Source organism: Psammomys obesus, unplaced genomic scaffold (assembly GCF_907164565.1).
Source record: "Psammomys obesus unplaced genomic scaffold, mPsaObe1.curated_primary_1811, whole genome shotgun sequence".
Lineage (NCBI taxonomy): Eukaryota > Metazoa > Chordata > Mammalia > Rodentia > Muridae > Psammomys > Psammomys obesus.
This window is the reverse complement of record NW_026594091.1, coordinates 681,684-699,367: the sequence shown is the minus strand read 5'-3', so window position 1 is coordinate 699,367 and position 17,684 is coordinate 681,684. Positions and strand designations below refer to the sequence as shown.

Below are 17,684 nucleotides of genomic sequence, written 5' to 3'. Positions count from 1 at the left end.
ACAAGCTAACTGTGGCTCTTCAGATTTTGTGAACAGGAAAATCCCACAGATACAGATGTGTGAAAATGAATCCCAAGTGCACTGGTGAGGTTCCCTGCCTGGCCTACTAAAGTGCATACATACTAAAGTGCCAGGGAAACTTGGGAGACTTGACTCAAAAATGGAGAGAAAATAACAGCAGAGAAATGATTTTGGAACTATTCTATGAGATGAGAAACAAAAGGGATGTGGAAATGATGAAATCAGGGAAGCCTGTCTGAGGGGGGTGACTTAAGCTGTACCTTGATGCCTGATTTATCACAGTGCTCTGGGAAGCTAGCACAGATATCCTGAGCTGGCAACAACAAGCTCCCCTTTGCCAAGCTGTTGTAAGTGGTGATTAATATTTACTATTGATATATCTTCTGGTAAAGCTTGCTGCTAATCTTAAACAGCTATATACCCAAATCACCACACAAACACTGGAATTTATTAATTAACCTAGAACACAATGCTGGGCAATAGTTACTCCCTCCCAAACCTCCAAGCCCTCATAGTTTCCTAACATTTAGATTTCTGACATTATACTTGCTTTTAGTGATATATTTGGTCCAGTCCATCTCTCCACACTGTTCCAAGATCTCTCCTCCAGCTCTCTCTCCTAGCTCTCCTCTCACCCCTTCTCCTCCCACACATTTCCTGCCCACTTCTCCCCTCTTTCCTGTCCTCTGGCTCCTCCCTTTGCACAACATTCTGGCTAGTTGTTTTATTTTGGCCTGTTTACACAGAGTTGAGACAGGATGCTTAGAATAAGTATCACAATGCAATATCTGGACTGAAACCAGAGAGTGGGGGTTGAAATCAGTATTTGAATGAACAAGGGTAAGGTGTATACATTTTAAAAGAACATTATACCAACACCAAGCAATAGTGAGACCTCTGCACTATTGAAACAGAATCAAGACATGGTGTGAAGGTCGGAAAGAGAACTCAGGTGGGTCCTCTAGGCCTTTTGAGACATGGAAGAGAGAGAAACCATGATTTCTGATGTATTCACTAATATTTGTTTTTCCATTTGTGTATGTGTGTGTGGTGCATGTTTATGTGCATGCATATTTGTGGGGTGTTCCTGTGTGTTAGTGCATGTGCATGTGGAGGCTGGAGATTGATGTAGGGAATTATCCTTCATGGTTCTCCCTTTTTATTCAATGAAACAGGACCTCAAAATCAAATATAGAACTTACCAATATGGCTAGTCTTGCTCTGGGGATCCTCTGTCTCCACTGTCTGAGACTGAAATTACAGTGTAAGACCTGGGGTCTCACACCTCAGGAGTTCAAGATCATGCCCTTCCCAGAAACTCCCCCAGACCACGGACTCGTTGCAAAAGCAAGAGGTTTATTAACCATTGTGCAATGGGGTCACCCCTGCAAGTCAGCAAAGAGTGGCACTGAGAGACAAAAGCTTTAGGTTTTTAAAAGACAAAATGCGGGTAAATTTGAAGTTGCGGTCTTGGCAATTTAGGATTGGATGAGGAAGCTATAAAGTAAGATAATTGATTAGTCTTAGGTGCTCAAGCTTGGCCAGTCCTGCCAAGTGTGGATGCAGCTGCAATTGAAGGTGGGGTGGTTAGGTCATCCTTGAAGATTTGGCTGGAGGTCTGGGTCTACTCAGAAGAAGGATTGAGGCCATCTGGGTTCGTTGCTAAGAAACACTATCTTGAAGACAAGGGTCTGGTTGTTCTTTTTGCTGAGTGAAGGTCATTGCTTGCTTGCTTTTTTTTATATCTGTCCTCACAGATAGGGTCACATTCCTCCGTTCTCTGGAAAGGTACTAAGAGGCTTTAGCTTAACCTGGACCTAAAACTCAAAACTATAGGCTTTAGAAGACATATAGGTTACAAAGTTAGTTTGATCCTTTCATCATCATCTAGCCTCTGCTGGCATGTGTACTCACACAGATACACAAATACACATAGAGAAATAATAAATCTTTAAAAAGTAAAATTAAAGCAACTGTGCATGCCTGTAATCTCAGCACTCAGGGAGGCAGAAACAGGAGGATCTCTATGAGTTTGAGGCCAGTCTGATTTTCAGGTAAACCCTGTCTTGAAAAACCAGCAAAACAAAACAAAAAACAACCCTGAAAAAGAGATTCTGGGGCTGTTACTCAGTAGACTGCTCAACTAGCATGCACAAAGCCATAAGTTTGATCCCTAGGCTTACACAAATCAGCTGTGGTAGTGTACTTAGCATCCCAGCACTGGGGGGAGATGAAGGCAAGAGGGTCAGCAGTTCAAAGTCATCTTCAGTTATATATAGAATTTAATACCAGTCTGCACAACATGAGACCCTGATGTGGGGTGGGGTGGGGCTAAAAAAATCCAGGAATGTTATCACACACCTTTAATTCCAGTATTTGGTAGGCAGAGCAGTTTGATTTTTGTGAGTTAAAAAGCCTGCTCAATCTGGTGCACGCTTTTAATCTCAGCCCTCAGGGAGACAGAGGCATGCAGATCACTGTGAGTTCAAAGCCAGCCTGGTTTCAGCCAAGGCTACACAGAGAAACTCTGTCTCAAAAAACAAAACAAAACAAAACAAAACAAAACAAAAGTGCAGCTTGCTTTACATAAAAGTTTCAGGCTAGCCAGGGCTACATAGTGAGACCCTATCTCATAAACAAACAAACAAACAAATGACAAACCCCTCAAATACCCTCTCACACAACGATAACAACAACGAATTGAAGAGGAGGCTGAAATTAAAAGTGTGTTACTACACCCAGCCTTCTTCAGTTTCTTTTGTACTGTGATCACAGGTATGTTACCATGTGATCTTTTAAAAAAGTAAGATATTTTTGAAGAGAGGGTCTGGGGTCTGGAGAGGTGGCTCAACATGCAAGCAATACTCTTACACCTAAAATAAACTAAATTGACTTAATTTTCTTGGGGAAAAAAAAAACCAAAACAGACAGAGTCTCCCTCGTTGGTTGACATGCAGAGAATAAGTGACAGTTGAATGCTCAGCTCTAAATGTGACCTATATATCACAGCTCTCTCTCCAGAGATCATCTTCTCAGATGAAATGTCAGAGTATAAGAATCAGAGATGGTTGATAACATCAAGAAAACAGTGACCTCTGGTAGGTTGACCACACACTAAGGCAAGCCCCACTTCCAAGAAAAAAGGGCAACACAAACTTGATTCAGTGGGAAAATTAAAAGAGAGAGAGAGAGAGAGAAAGAAATCTTAAGGTTCATTTGGAATGAATGTGATGGGATGGGAGGGTGGAAAGAGGGTGGTTATGGGAGAAGCTGGGGGGGGGTGAATATGTTCAAAATAGGTTGTATGAAATTCTCAAATATGTACCCAAGGAATAATTTTGAATTTTTCATCTTCTTGGCATCCACATCCAGAGTACTGGGATTACACTAAAAGGGTTACACTAATTTTGTAACCTATATGTCTTCTAAAGCCTATAGTTTTGAGTTTTAGGTCCAGGTTAAGCTAAAGCCTCGTAGTACCTTTCCAGAGAATGGAGGAATGTGACCCTATCTGTGAGGACAGATATAAAAAAAGCAAGCAAGCAATGACCTTCACTCAGAAAAAAAAAAAAAAAAAAAAAAAAAAAGAAACGACCAGACCCTTGTCTTCAAGATAGTGTTTCTTAGCAACGAACCCAGATGGCCTCAATCCTTCTTCTGAGTAGACCCAGACCTCCATCCCTAATCTTCAAGGATGAGCTAACCACCCCCACCTTCAATTGCAGCTGCATCCACACTTGGCAGGATTGGCCAAGCTTGAGCACCTAAGACTAACCAATTATCTTACTTTATAGCTTCCTCATCCAATCCTAAATTGCCAAGACTGCAACTTCAAATTTACCCGCAATTTTTCTTTTAAAAACCTAAGACTTTTGTCTCCCAGTGCCACTCTTTGCTGACCAGCAGGGGTGACCCCATTGCGCAATGGTTAAATTAAACCTCTTGCTTTTACAACAAGTTGTGGTCTGGGGGAGTTCCTAGGAAGGGCGCGATCTTGAACTCCTGAGCTGTGAGACCCCAGGTTTTACACCACAACACCTGCTGTTTGCTATACTGGGACCCTGACCCAGGGCTTTGTGTATTTAGGTAAGCACTTGGCCATCTGGGCTTTTGTGGCAGTCTCCTTTTGTTGCAATGGGCAAAGGTGTGTTTGTGCTGGGGAAGGAAGAGTGGGGTTAGGCTGAGGAAAGAGCAGGGCCACAAGGAAGGGAGAGGAGGGGCCGGATATAAGCAATTTTGTGAAAGAGCCCACAGGATGTGGGACTGAGGACTGGGTAGTGTGTACGTGACAGAAGTTCACAGCGTGGGGCTGTCCCTAATCTAAATATTCAAAACTGTTTGTTAGAATACATCAAGCCACTTTTTTCCCCCTCCACTCCCAGCACCTTTCCCAACCCTGCTCAGAAGCCTAACTTCCAGTAAATAGGGTATCTTCCAAGCTAGTGGAGCTAGGGGACTATATCTGCAAAGTGCTGGAGGGGAGAACAACCTGTGTGGTGAGATAGAAGGGGAAGGCTGGAAACTCCTTCCACTCTCTTTTCCCCCTCCTCCTCCTCCCCCCCCCTCCTCCTCTCCCTTTGTGTGTAGCCTAGGCTGGCCTTGGTTGTCTTGTAGCCATGATGAGTTTGCACTCCTGGTTTTTCTGCTTTCACCTCTCGAGTACTGGGGTGATGGGATGTGTACCATAGATACCTGGTTAAAAGGGTGCTCCTATGGAACCCAGGACTTTCTTCACGATAGGAAAACACTCTCTCGGGCTACATCCTTGACCTTATTTTTGTTCTCTTTTGTTCCCTATCCTTTCCTTTTTACCTGTCTCTTCCCTCCACTCTCCCTCTTTCTTCCATTTTGGCATTGGGTTGGAACATAGGGCTTCATGCACACGAAGCAAACATTATCAACTGAGCTATAGCCCAGCTCCTCCTTTTTTTGTAATGGAAATTTATTTATTTACAAACTAGAATTAAATTTAATTAAATTTTTTGCTGACAGGAACATTGTGTATATTGAGGTGTATATGCCACACTGTGTATATTGAGGTCACAGAACAACTAGCAGGGCTGGTTCTCTCCTTTCAGCATGTGGGGTTCCTGGCATGGAACCCAGGTTGTCAGACTTGGTAGAAAGCACCTCTACTTGCTGAATCAGCTCACTGCCCCTAACAATTTATGTACTATTTTTATTATTTTAGATATTTATCTATTTTTATTTTATGTATATGAGTGCTTTGCCTGCGTGTGTATGTGTGTACCACATGTGTGCCTAGTGCCCAGGGCAGAAGGTGTTAGATAGCCGGAGGCTGGAGTCATGTGGATGGTTGTGAGCCACCTTGTGGGTACTGGGAATCAAATCCAGGTCCTCTAGAGGAGCAGTCAGTGCTTTTAAATACTGAGCCATCTCTCCAGCCCCTATGTGTTATTAGTGGGAGGGGGGCCATGAAAGAGTAAAACTTTGCACAGTCAGTTCTCTCCTTTCACCTTTATGTGGGTTCTAGGGATGAAATGCAGGTTGCTGGAGTGAACAGCAAGCACCTTTTCCAGCTGAGTCATCTCCCTGACTCTTTTCCTTCATAAACCTGTGTGTGTATGTGTGTGTGTGTAAGATCATGAGGCCTAAACACTAGACAGAGAACTATAGACAACTAAGGAATGCTGAGAATGGAAGAACACACCAACTGGTTATTCAGTATCAAATGGTTAGCCCTAAAAACACATACATACAAATGGCATGATTTTCAAATATTTATTTTGAGGCAGGATTTCTCTGTGTAACAGTTCTGGCTGGCTGTCCTGGACTTGCTTTGTAGATCAGGCTGCCCTCAAACTCACAGAGATGCACCTCCCTCCATCTCCGAGTGCTGGTATCACAGGTGTGTACCACTATGCCTGGCTACAAATGAAACTGTACACATTGACTAGGTTGCCTTTATATATTTAGGACAAGTAAATGATTATTTTATAGTATCAAAATTTTTTTAAATATTTAAAATAAATAAATCTTAATTTTTAAAATCTAGTTTTTAAAAACAGGCAGAGGAGGCATGTCTTTAATTTCAGCACTTAGGAGGCAAAGCAGACAGATCTGTAGGAGTTCAAGGCTAGCCTGGTGTATATAGTAAGTCTCTCTGTCTGTCTGTCTGTCTCTCTTAGCTCTGGGTTTAATCCATGTTAAGCAAGTACTCTTTCAATAGAGTGTAAAGGAACTCATAGATGAGTGGTTCAGCCACACTCAAGGACTGTGAAATGCTTTTGTGGAATGATTGGCCAACAAGAGGCCAGATGTGGCCCAGTTGCATCCTTGTGCTTTTTTTTTTTTTTACAGCAAAGGTTGGTTTCCTGAGGCAAAGCTGAAGTGAAAAGGACCAGAATGGCTTTCCTGGGCAGTCTTCCACACCTCCCCCGCCCCCACACCACAGATCTTATGTAGCCCATGACATCCTCAAAATCAGCTATGTTGGGGCTTGTTATATCCCCACTAGGGTTAAGGCCCTAACCACCAAGCCTGGTCATCTGAGTTTGATTTGACTCCTGGAATCTGCATGGTAGGAGGAGAGAACTAACTTCAGAGTTGTCTTCTGACGTGCGTGTGCACATATGCACACACTCACACACACTCTCTCACACACACGCTCAATAAATATTTTTAAAGTTTAAAAAAACCAACAGCTACATAGTCAAGGATGATATTGAACTCTTGATCTCCCTACCTCCATCTCCTGAGTCCTGAGCTCATAGGTGTGTACCACTATGCCCAGTTTTCTGCTGTCCTGATGAAAACTTATGCTTGCAAGGCAAGTGCCCCACCATCTAAGCCATATTCCCAGCCCCAGAACTCAGTAATTTACTCCTTGCTTTTACCTGACATGTTTATTGCCTCAGTGATGAGAGAAGATGGAAAGGCCTGATTGTCAAACTTCCCTAACCCTGGACCGTGCACAGCCCTTTGCTCACAGGAAAAGACATAATTCATTTCATACACACAAGGTGGCTGGGAGGTAGATACTGCAGCAAATCCTATTGGATAAATGATAAAATGGAGCCTTGGATAGCAATTCAACCCGCAGGAAACTAGCACTAGGCATGGGGTGCTACAGTGCTGATCCTCCATATACATGGCCCCCACTGGGCTGGAGGCCTCAGGCCTGAGCGTTCTGGCCAGTGCAGACAGGGTAATCAAGACTCCCACTGGTAGGGCTTGGCTCCCTGGCAGACAAGCAGGCAGGCTGGTAGATAGACAATCAGATCTTCTCCACATAGTTTCCTGGAAAGAGACCTTCCTGGCCATGCAGCCGGCCCTTCCACCAGCCAGAAGAATCTGTGGGAGAGAAGAGACACTGGAGAAAGACCACATGCCTACTCTGTCTACTTTATTCATCTTGGATAATGTTTTTCTTTGCTTCTGAGACATGGCCTCATGTGGCTCTGGTTGTCTTTAAATACACTATGGATGGGGCTGGGGAGATGGCTTAATGAAGAAAGTGCTTGTTATACATGTGTGAGGACCTGAGACAGGTTCCTCAGAACCCATTAGAGCTGGATGCAATGGGATGTGACACATCTCTTAGTCCAGCTCAGTGGTCAAACAAGAGACTCCCTGGAAACTGTTGGGTCAGCTAGCCTGATATATATATGGTGGCAAGTAACAAAAGACGCTGTTTCAAACAAGGTAGAAGGTAAAAACTGGCCCTAGATTGCCCTCTGACCTCTACGTGTATGCCATGACATGTGTGCAGCTTTGGTAAAACACAGGAATGCATATGTGTGTGCACATATACACACATACATAAGCACACAGACACAGGATCATGCATACATTCAGATACATAAACACACACACAAGGGTGTGTGCATGTGTGCTATGTTTCGGGGATGTCCTGGACTCTTATCCTCCTGCCTCTGTCCCCTGAGGATTGTGATTATAGGCATGAGTAATCACATTCTGTTTCATTTGGAGACTGATTCTGTCTCTGTGAGTAGCCCAGAGTTGTCTCTATACTCTCCATCCTCCATCCTCAGTCTCTGAAGCTCTAGGACTGTATGTATGTGCCACCATTCATGGCTACCAGCATTTGGATCCGAAGAGAGGGTGCTGGGGATTGAATCCAGGGCCTTCTACATGCTAGGCAAGTGTTTTACATTCAGCAGTTTACTGACTGAGTTATGTCCTCCATGCACCCCGACTTCCCTCTCCCTCCTACCTTTCCATCCCTCCATTACACTGAGAAGGATGGAACCTTCATGCATGTGAGGCAAGTGCTCTATCACTGACCTACATTCAGTCCTCTCATTCTCTAGATGATTTGCTTGTACTTTTCTACCAAACCACCTCCTTCTATAAATCCCTTCCTTCAATCCCCAGGTGTATCCAGGGCCCCTGCTATCCACTTTTGGAGTGTGTGAGGAATCCTTCTGGGGTCATCCCAGAGGACAAAAGTAGGAAATGAGCAGGGAAACCTGGACTCAGCTTCCTTCCTACTCACAAGGATTTGTGAAGTCAGTTGTTACTGATAAAATAAAGGCTACAGCCTGGCAAGGTGGTGCTTACCTGTCATCCCAGCATTCAGAAGGCTGAGGGAAGAAGGATAATGAGTTCAAAACCATTCTAGGCAGCAGAGCATGGCCTTGTCTCAAAATGAAATAAAATAAAATAATAAAGAGGCTTAGACATGAGGTGTGATGAAATGAGGCCATAGCCATAGGTGCTTCAGGAGGCGGTGTTCAGAGACCAGGCTATCCAGACGATTCCAAGCTGGTGAGGCTGTGAGCTGGACACTCCTGTTCATATATATATATCTCCATTCATCCATCCATCTACTTATCTATGTTTTTTAATGTGTGCACCACTGCACTCAGCTTTAATTTTTATTACACTTTGTTTTTCTGTAATGTGTGTGAACAGTATGCACCCCTGTGTTGCATGTTTTTGCATGTGTGTAGGTGCCCATGTATGTGGGCCCATGTGTATGTGAAGACCTTACATTGTTATCCTTTCTGCTCATATAACTTGTTCACTGAGGCAAAATCCCTCAGTCAGAACCAGGGCTCAGTGATGTGGCTAGGCTTGCCAGCCAGCTTTCTCTGGGGATTCTGTCTCTGTCTTTTGAGTCTGGAATTATGGATAGGCTGCCATACCCACCCATCACTTACTGGTATCTGGGCATCATAACTTTGGTCCTCATATTTTCGAGGCAAAGCTTTAATCATGGTGCTATCTCCTGTGTGTGTGTGTGTGTGTGTGTGTGTGTGTGTGTGTGTGTGTGTGTTTAGGTCAGAGTCAATTTTCTCCTTCCATCATGTGGATCCTGGTGATGGAACTGATGTCATCAGGTTTGGTGGTAACAGCCTTTATCCACGGGGCCATCTCAGTGGCCCTTGCCTCTGTTCTTGAGTGGATGGGAAAGCTATGCAGTAATGTGTGGCTGCCTCATTGTGTCAGGGTTCTGAACAGTCCCCACTCTTAACATCTACCCCAGAATACAAACCTTCCATGAGGATCTCAATTACTTCATTCACGTTAAAACTCAGTTCGTCCACATCTTGGCCTATGTATTGGTACAGTGCACGACACCTTGGGCCATGTGATCGTGGTTGAGGCTTGGGCCGGCCCACTCCTGGCACAGGTCTCTGCCCTATGCTTCTCTTCCTTTGCATGCTGTAGGGGAAGCATGGGTCTCATCACAGCCCTAGATACTCCCCTATCCCATGACTACCTCCTGGGGCTCTGCCCTACCCCCTTCCCCACCTACCCTGCCACACCCTGGTCAGGCACATTGAGAAATTCTGTGTTATGTTCAGAAGGTGGCCTTGCCCGAGGACGTCTGTTGGCTCCTAGGGTTGAGGATGGAGGGCCCTGAGGGGGCCTCTGGGAATTCCTTCCAGATGTGATCTCCATGGGTAGAGGCACTGCCCTAGAAGAGGGTGGTACCCCATTTCGATTCAGGCCTATGATGGAAGCAAAGACAGAGATATCTGTCATGAGTAGCTGTGACCATTAAAGGAGTTAGCTTTAAGTTCTGAGCCTGACAGAGGACGCAGCCACTCTCAACCCAGTGTGGTCAGAACTGTGTCTGAGGGCCAGGAGTGATTTTAGTCCCAGCACTTGAGGAGACAGTGGCAGGTGGATCTCTAAGTTCTAGGCCAGGCCAGCTAGGCCAGCCAGAACCACACAGAGAGATCCTGTCTCAAAAACAAAAGCATAATGTTGCACTTAACCCCAGAACTTGAGGAGGCAGAGGCACGTGGATCTCTGTAAGTTTCAGAACTACATGTTGAGATCCTGTCTCAACAACAACAAACCAAAACAAACAAAAAGAAAATAACAGAGTTTGAATGAGGGACCCTGGAGGTAGGAGGATATAGAGGGAAACTTTACAAGTCCAGAAGAGGAGTTTTGTGAATGGCTTTAAAAATTATTATGTATTGCCAGGCGTGATGGCATACACCTTTCGAGCACTGAGAAGGCAGAGGCAGGTGGATCTCTGTGAGCTCGAGGCTACTCTGATCTACAGAGTGAATTCTAAAACAGTCAAAGCTGTTGCATAGAGAAACCCTGTCTCAAAACAAAAAGAAATAACTATATATTATGATTGTATGTGTGTATGATGTATGTGTGGGGCACATGCCACGGCACACACATGGAAGTCTGAGGCCAACTCTATGGAGTTGGTTCCTTCTTTCTACCTTCACTTGGGATCTGAGGGTTGAATTGTGGCCTCCAAGCTATGCAACAAGAATCTTTAATTGATGAGGAATTTGTGAGTTTCTTTCTTCCTTCCTCCTTCTCCTCCACCTTTTCTTTCTCCATCCTCTCTCTCTTCCCTACTCCTCTTCCACATTCCCTTTCTCCTTTGATTCAGGGTTTCACTGTGTAGCTCTGGCTGGCTTGGCACTGACTATGTAGAACAAGATGACCTTGAACTTCCAGAGATCTACTTGCCTCAGCCTCCTGAATCCTGGAATTAAAAGTGTTCACCACCACATCCAGCCCAGATTTGTATGTATGTATGTATGTATGTATGTATGTATGTATGTATGTATGTATGTATGTATGTATGTATGTATGTATGTATTTTTGAGATGGTCTTATGTAGTTCGGGTGCCTCAAACTCCCTGTGTGGTCAACACACTTGGATTTCTGTGGCTTTCTGCATGCTTAACAAGTACTCTACTACTGGTATATAAGTGTAGGAATTTAGATGGCAAGTCCAAGCAGAGGTTTCAAGACAATGTAGTTGTGTTGGATGGTTGGAGAAGTCAGTGACTAGCTAGGGTAGGGTAGGATCTTTTTTTTTTTTTTTTCCTTTTCTGAGACAGTGTTTTTCTTTGTAGCCTTGGCCGTCCTGGATTCACTTTGTAGATCATGCTAGCCTCCCCAAGTGCTGGGATTATAGGCCCATGCCACCTTGCCTGGCTTTTTTTTTCTCCCAAGACAGGGTTTCTCTGTGTAACCTTGGCTGTCCTGGACTAGGCTGACCTCTAACTCACAGAGATCTGCCTGCCTCTGCCTCCTTAAGTGCTGGGATTACATGCTGTTAGAGTAGAATTTTAAAGGTATTTCTAATTATGCTTATACTGTGTCTTGTGGTAGATGGGGAGCTATGGTGAGGTGAGACACTGTTGTAGTTAGATTGTGAAGTCCACAGCAAGCAAAGATGTCATTAAGAGTTAGCTCCTTACCTCTGGGGGGCCCAGGGGCTGCTCGAGTCGGGGCCTGTGCTGACCTTCGAGGTCTTCCATGGGCTAACCCCTTTCTTGTAGGTTCTGAAACAAGAAGGCAGGGATAGATTTAAATAGTGGCCAGACTAGGTCCTTGACTCAGGTCCTCCAACAGTCCTTCTTCAGCTTGAGACCATGCCTCTGCTCATGTTCACTGGTTCTCCTATGTTTATTGCAGGTGGGGATTCCATCTTTCCTGACCCTACTCTTTACCCTCCCTACTCTCTGAGCTCTCCTTCTACAGGACACACCCCACCATCTATTGACAGCATAGGATTGCTTTTTTGGCCATGCCCATCCATGTTTTCCTCCCTCTCATTGGTCATTTCTATAAGGCAGGATGTCTTCCTTTATACCTTATCGGCCTAGGCCTCCCTAGAGCAGGCTCTCTGACTCTGCTCCCACAAAGTTCACCACTTTGTCCTCAAGATGCCCACCTCTGGTTCCCTCAGACTTACTGGTGCTCTTAGGCAGTCCATCCCTGATGCTGATAGTGAGAGCTCGGCCCCCAGCCTTGAGCACAGCCAAGTCACCTGTCCCTCGGGAGAAGGTGACATTTCGGGTACTGCCTCCGCCCCAGCCTTCCTTCTTCACCCGAAACTGTAGTCTGGGGGGAGAAGGGAGTTTGGGGGTGCCAGTTGGGGTCTCTCTTCTACCCCACCTGTGAGGGGTACCTGCAGTAGGTAGGAGAACAGTGCTGGGCTGGGCCTAGAATGATGCTAGAGCCAGCCATGGGTTGAAGGGCTTACGTGTCACTGAAGGTGAGGGGCAGGGGCCTGCGTGCTGCCTCTTCAAAGCGCTTGCACAGCAGGCTGACGAATTCGGTCTTGAAAACGCTTTCCAAGAAGGAGTCAGCAGCCTCTTCTTGGAGGATGAAGAAGTCATCCTGTCGGGTGCTGGAAAAAGGCAGGAAAGTATCAAGTGGGGTGCAGGAAGATCTGACTGGTAGGGTCCAGTCTTTGAGGATCAAGTTTGGGAAAGGGAGCAGGAGGAGCCTGGGAAGGTTGCAATTGGGAATGCAGAGGTCAGGTAGGAAGAGGGACAGAAATTATTTCCACACAAAGATCATGAAAGTAGGTCCGAATCTGAATTGCATTCTCTGTGACCCACATGGTGGAATGGCATTGCACAGACCTCCACTCATATGCTCTGATGTGTGTGCCCTTCCTCCAAATAAAAATGTAATTAGTTTGCTGAAGGTCATGAAATTAGGGGCAAATGAATGTGGCAGGTAGAGGCAAGAGAGCTATAGGTATAGTAGCACCTAAGGTTATCTGGGAACAAGCAAGCAGGCAGCTGAGGAACTCCAGATTACACTGGGAACAAGCAAGCAGGCAGCTGAGGAACTCCAGGTTACACTGGGAACAAGCAAGCAGGCAGCTGAGGAACTCCAGGTAAGTAGGTTGCTACAGGAGAGGTGGTCACTTGGCCTTACCTGAGGGACACCCCTCGGAGGGCCTGGATTTCCAATTTCTTCTTCAGGACTTCACGAATCAGACCCTTCTCTGGTCCCCTTTTTACCTTCTCTCTCCCAATCACATATATATACTTGGGGGTCAAGATCAAGTCCCGTTTGATAGGCTGTGGGAAGGCAAGGCCATAGGCTGATGGCTGGTCTCCAGGGCATGGGCAGCCTGGCACCAGAGGTCCAGCTGTAGATAAGGGTGAGGCCTTCGGGGCAGGTGACTGGGAAATCCCCCCAAGTGAAGGTGTGTGAGTTGCTAAATCACGTAGTAGCATAAAGTGAGGTTATATTGGTTAGAATGGGATGTCAGGGCCAGGTGACAGATACAAGCTAGAAGAAACACCTGATGTGACTACAGCCACGTGTGTGTATATTTGCGCGTGTAGGTAGGCAGGTAGGAATGCTGTCCTCTGGGTATGACATGGTTGTTGTCCTCGCTGCATCCACATTTATTTTCAAGAGACTTGCACAAGATTGGGCTCATTACATTTTGATTTCAGGTGAGGTATCATGAGGACGGAGTCCTCCTGAGGATTTGTGGGCAGTTAATGGTTGCTAGGAAGAAGGACTAATATAGCCCCACCCCTCCTTGAAGAACTGTAGGCAGTTAATGGTTTGAGTGGGAGAATGAGTTTTTTTCTCCCATGGTATAGCCAATTGTAAGTTGCCAGTGATTCTGTAAGTAACCAATCCCTCACCCATGTTCTTGGAAATGAAGCAAATTAAACTATTGTGTCACCAAGCTACACTTTAATGGAAGCGTTTCTTTGAGCTGTCATTGGTGTCCTGTCTGAAGTGAATGGATATGTTAGTCTCTCTAGGCAAAGCTCATAAAGCTGTGCCTGTGTACGGATGTGTGCGTGCACACTAAGCACACACTGAGCCACGTGCCCTCCCCTCAACTTTTGTAAAGCTGTGGATTGCGGCTCCGCTGTGGTGGCACATACTTCTAAGTTTAGCACTCCAGAGGCAAAGGCAGGTGGATTTTTGAGTTCGAGGCCAGACCGGTCTACAGAATGAGTTCCAGGACAGCCAGGGCTACACAGAGAAACCCTGTCTCAGGAGGAAATGAAGGTATGAATTGTTTGAGTGAGAGTATACAACTCATAGAGGCAGAAAAGACCATATTGCCTGAACAGTTTTTTTGTGGTGGGACACATGTGTTTTCCCAGTGCTTGGGAAGCTAGGGCAGGAGAATTGCAAGTTCTAGGCCAGTATTGGTGCAAAGAAATGAAAAAAAAGAAAAGTCATGATCACAAGTAAGGGGCATGAGCTTATATGAACCACAGAGATCTCTAGGAAGGTGGGTGTGATAGTTAGTTATATTTTATTTTTAAATTTATTTATTTTGTGTGCATGACATGGCATAGAGGTCAGAGGACAACCTGTGGGAGTTAGTTCCTCCCTCTACCAACTCAGGTCTTCAGTCTTGGCAGCAAGTACATTTACCTCCTGTGTCATCTTGCCATTCCATCTCATATATATACCTATACACCTGCTCATATATATAAGGGGTTTTCTAGATTAGGTTAACTGGTCATCATAATTTATCTGTCTGGTCATGATTTCTGGGACAGTCAGGCATGCTGTGAACAAGGCTCCCTTGACATGGTGAGAGTGTTTATATGGATAGAGGCATCAGAGTAAAGTGAAAGTGCATCCAATGGACAGGTGTGTCTAAGCCAGGCGAGGGAAGTGGTCCTGTGGAATAGACTTCTGGGCAAAGTGAATGTGTCATAGTAGACAGATGCATCTGGAAAATGCATGTATTTCCATGGGTGTATGGATGTAAGTGGGTGTATCTGATGGGTAAGTGTGTCTGCACTGCACAAGGACAGGTTTGCTTGCCAGCTTTATTCCCAGCTGTGGAAGTCTGGATAGGCGTGACAGTGCTACCCCTGGGGTTTTATATAGCCTAGGCTGCTCTGGAACTCACTATATAGTAGAGGATAATCTTGAAATCCTGATCCCTCCAAGAGCTGGGATTACAGACACATGCTACCATTCCCGGTATGCTGGGGATGAATGTACATGCTAAGCAAGTACTCTGCCAACTGAGCTATAGCCCCAGCCCCTTAAGGTCATGTTTGATGGACAAGTGTCTACCACAGTAGAGGATTTACTTATGGATAGGTGTGTCAGGGCCTGGTGGGGCATATCTGTGAGGAGAGATGTCTGCAGGTGAATATACACTTGTGACAAGGGCATCTGGATCCCATGGGTGCTGTTTCTGCTGTGGGTGCTAGGCAGAGGTACGAACTCAGTTGGGAACACCCACTCAGGTCTCACCTTGAAGCGGCGGTCATACTTGGTGACTGAGTCGGCAAAGTCCACTCGTTCCCTCTTGGCCAGGAACTGACGCAACTCAGGCCGCTCCTCCAGCCCCAGGTAGTCTCCAACAAAGTTCCGGTTGATGCTGTTTCGCCTGCGTTCCTTCTTGTTCAGTAGGATGTTAGAAGCTGTGAGGACACATGCGTGATTAACAGTCATGTCCTCTCCTAATCCTCCTGCCTCCAGATTGAGTCTCTTAATGAAGGCCCCTCACCTTCTTCCCGCATCTCCTCGTACTTTCGGATTGCTACATGGCGCCGCCAGGCTTTCTGGATGGTGCGGGCAAAGCCATCAAACTTCCTCTCTCGCATCTCTTCTAGGAGGAAAAGCTGGACAGGAGGAAGGGATTGTTGGCCCTGGCAAGACCTTCCTGAATAGTCTCACACTTGCTATGCAACTGTTTTGCAGCTGAGGACAACCTTGAACTCCTAATTATCTTGCCTCTACCTCCTAAGTGCTGGAACAACAGGCATGCGCCATTACATCTGCTTTATGGGCTGCTGAATGAAACTCAAGGCTTTGTGCATATTAGGTAAATGAGCCACATTCTTAACATCCAAAATGGTTTTCATTTCCTCTTCATGACTATACCTAGAAGTCCTTCCCATTTCAGGGCTCATGCCCCTCCACATTAAAATAGAACAATGGGTTGTGTACTGGATATATGGCTCAGCAGTTAAGAAGTACTTATTGCTCTTGCAATTCAGTTCCCAGCACTCATGTCAGGAAGCCCACAACCACCTGTAACTCCAGTTCCATGGGCTCCAACACCCTCTTCTGGCCTCTGTGGTCAGCTGCTCATGCACAGACTATTCTCTCACACAAATTCAAACCGTGGGTTTTTCTTGTTAGCATCAAATCCAAGTTCAACCACTGGTTTGCTCTGTGTGTGTGCCCACACATGTGCCTTTGTAGGTCAGAAGTTGATGTTGTGTGTCTATCTCCCTCCACCTTATTTTATTTTTTTTTAAATTATTTTTGTGCATATGCTTTTCTGTATACAATATGTCCGTGCAATGCAACTGGAGGCCAGCAAAGAGGGCATCAGATCAACTGGAGCTGGAGTTACAGGTGATTGCAAATCACCATATGAGTGCTAGGACTTGAACCTGGATCCTCTGGAAGATCAACTAGTACTCTTAACTCCAGCCTTCTACCTTATTTTTTGAGACAGGGTCTTTTACTGAACCTGGAGCTTGCTAATTGCCTAGACTGGCTGGGCAGTGATCCCATACTCCTCTTGTTTCCAGCACTGGGATTACAGGTGTGCCTCATCAAGCCTGGTCTTTTAAAATGGATTCTGAGGATCAAACTCAGGCTTGCATGGCAAGCACTTTAGTAACTGCGCCATCTCTCCAGCCTGGGAAATGCTATTGAAAATGAAATTGGGGTCTGTTTTAAAAATAACTAGAGCCTGGAGAAATGGCTTAGTGGTTAAAAGCATTTGCCTCCAAGCCTGGAGACTTGAAGTTCTATTCTCAGAGTTCACACAGTGGAAGGAGAGCGAGCACTCCTGCAAGCTGTGCTCTGAGCTCACACATGTACTTTGGCACTTGTTCATCCCTCCTCTCACATAAAAAATAGCACTTCATCAGAGGGATTTGCCCAACACATAAGAATTATGATGCCAGGGCTAGAGAGATGGCTCTGTGGTTTAAAACACTGGCTGCTCTTCCAAAAGCAAAACACCAATGCATATAAAATAAAAATAAATAAATCATTTAAAAAAAAAAGAATCACAATACTGCTAAGAGCTCTGCTGCAACCTCAAACTAGTGATCAATGCATCTTGGTTTATAGATGCATCCCTCCAACCCCTGCCTTCATCCTTACATTCTTTTCCTGTGTCTGTGTTCAAATTTCTCTCCCCAAACTGGGAAGTGCAGTATGTTGGCACATAGTTGTATTCCCAGGCCCTGAGAAATGGAGGAAGGAGAGTCAGGAGTTCAAGGCCAGCCTTAGCTGCACAGTGAGTTTGAGACTACCCTGAGCTATAAGAGATTCTGCTTTAAAACACTCTTCATCCCAATAACAAAATTCAAATCAAGTTCAGTGGTGGAGTGTGTGTTTAGTGTGGTGAGGCCTTGGGTTCGTTCTATCCCAGCAACACACACACACACACACACACACACACACACACACACACACACACA

At 45.4% G+C, this 17,684-nt stretch overlaps 1 protein-coding gene across 1 annotated transcript in view; it reads right to left on the bottom strand.

Annotated features, from left to right (window-relative positions):
• Positions 1-6,862: 6,862 nt before the first annotated feature.
• Myo1f (myosin IF) overlaps positions 6,863-17,684 on the bottom strand; it is a 50,870-nt gene continuing 40,048 nt past the window's right edge. The window contains exons 20-28 of the mRNA XM_055617883.1: positions 15,746-15,860; positions 15,490-15,659; positions 13,171-13,316; positions 12,485-12,631; positions 12,194-12,342; positions 11,697-11,780; positions 9,767-9,962; positions 9,503-9,672; positions 6,863-7,335 (exon numbers count right to left, since the gene is read on the bottom strand). Coding sequence (XP_055473858.1) covers positions 7,259-7,335; positions 9,503-9,672; positions 9,767-9,962; positions 11,697-11,780; positions 12,194-12,342; positions 12,485-12,631; positions 13,171-13,316; positions 15,490-15,659; positions 15,746-15,860 — 1,254 coding nt within the window. The 3' untranslated portion in view covers positions 6,863-7,258. The remainder of the gene's footprint in view (positions 7,336-9,502; positions 9,673-9,766; positions 9,963-11,696; positions 11,781-12,193; positions 12,343-12,484; positions 12,632-13,170; positions 13,317-15,489; positions 15,660-15,745; positions 15,861-17,684) is intronic.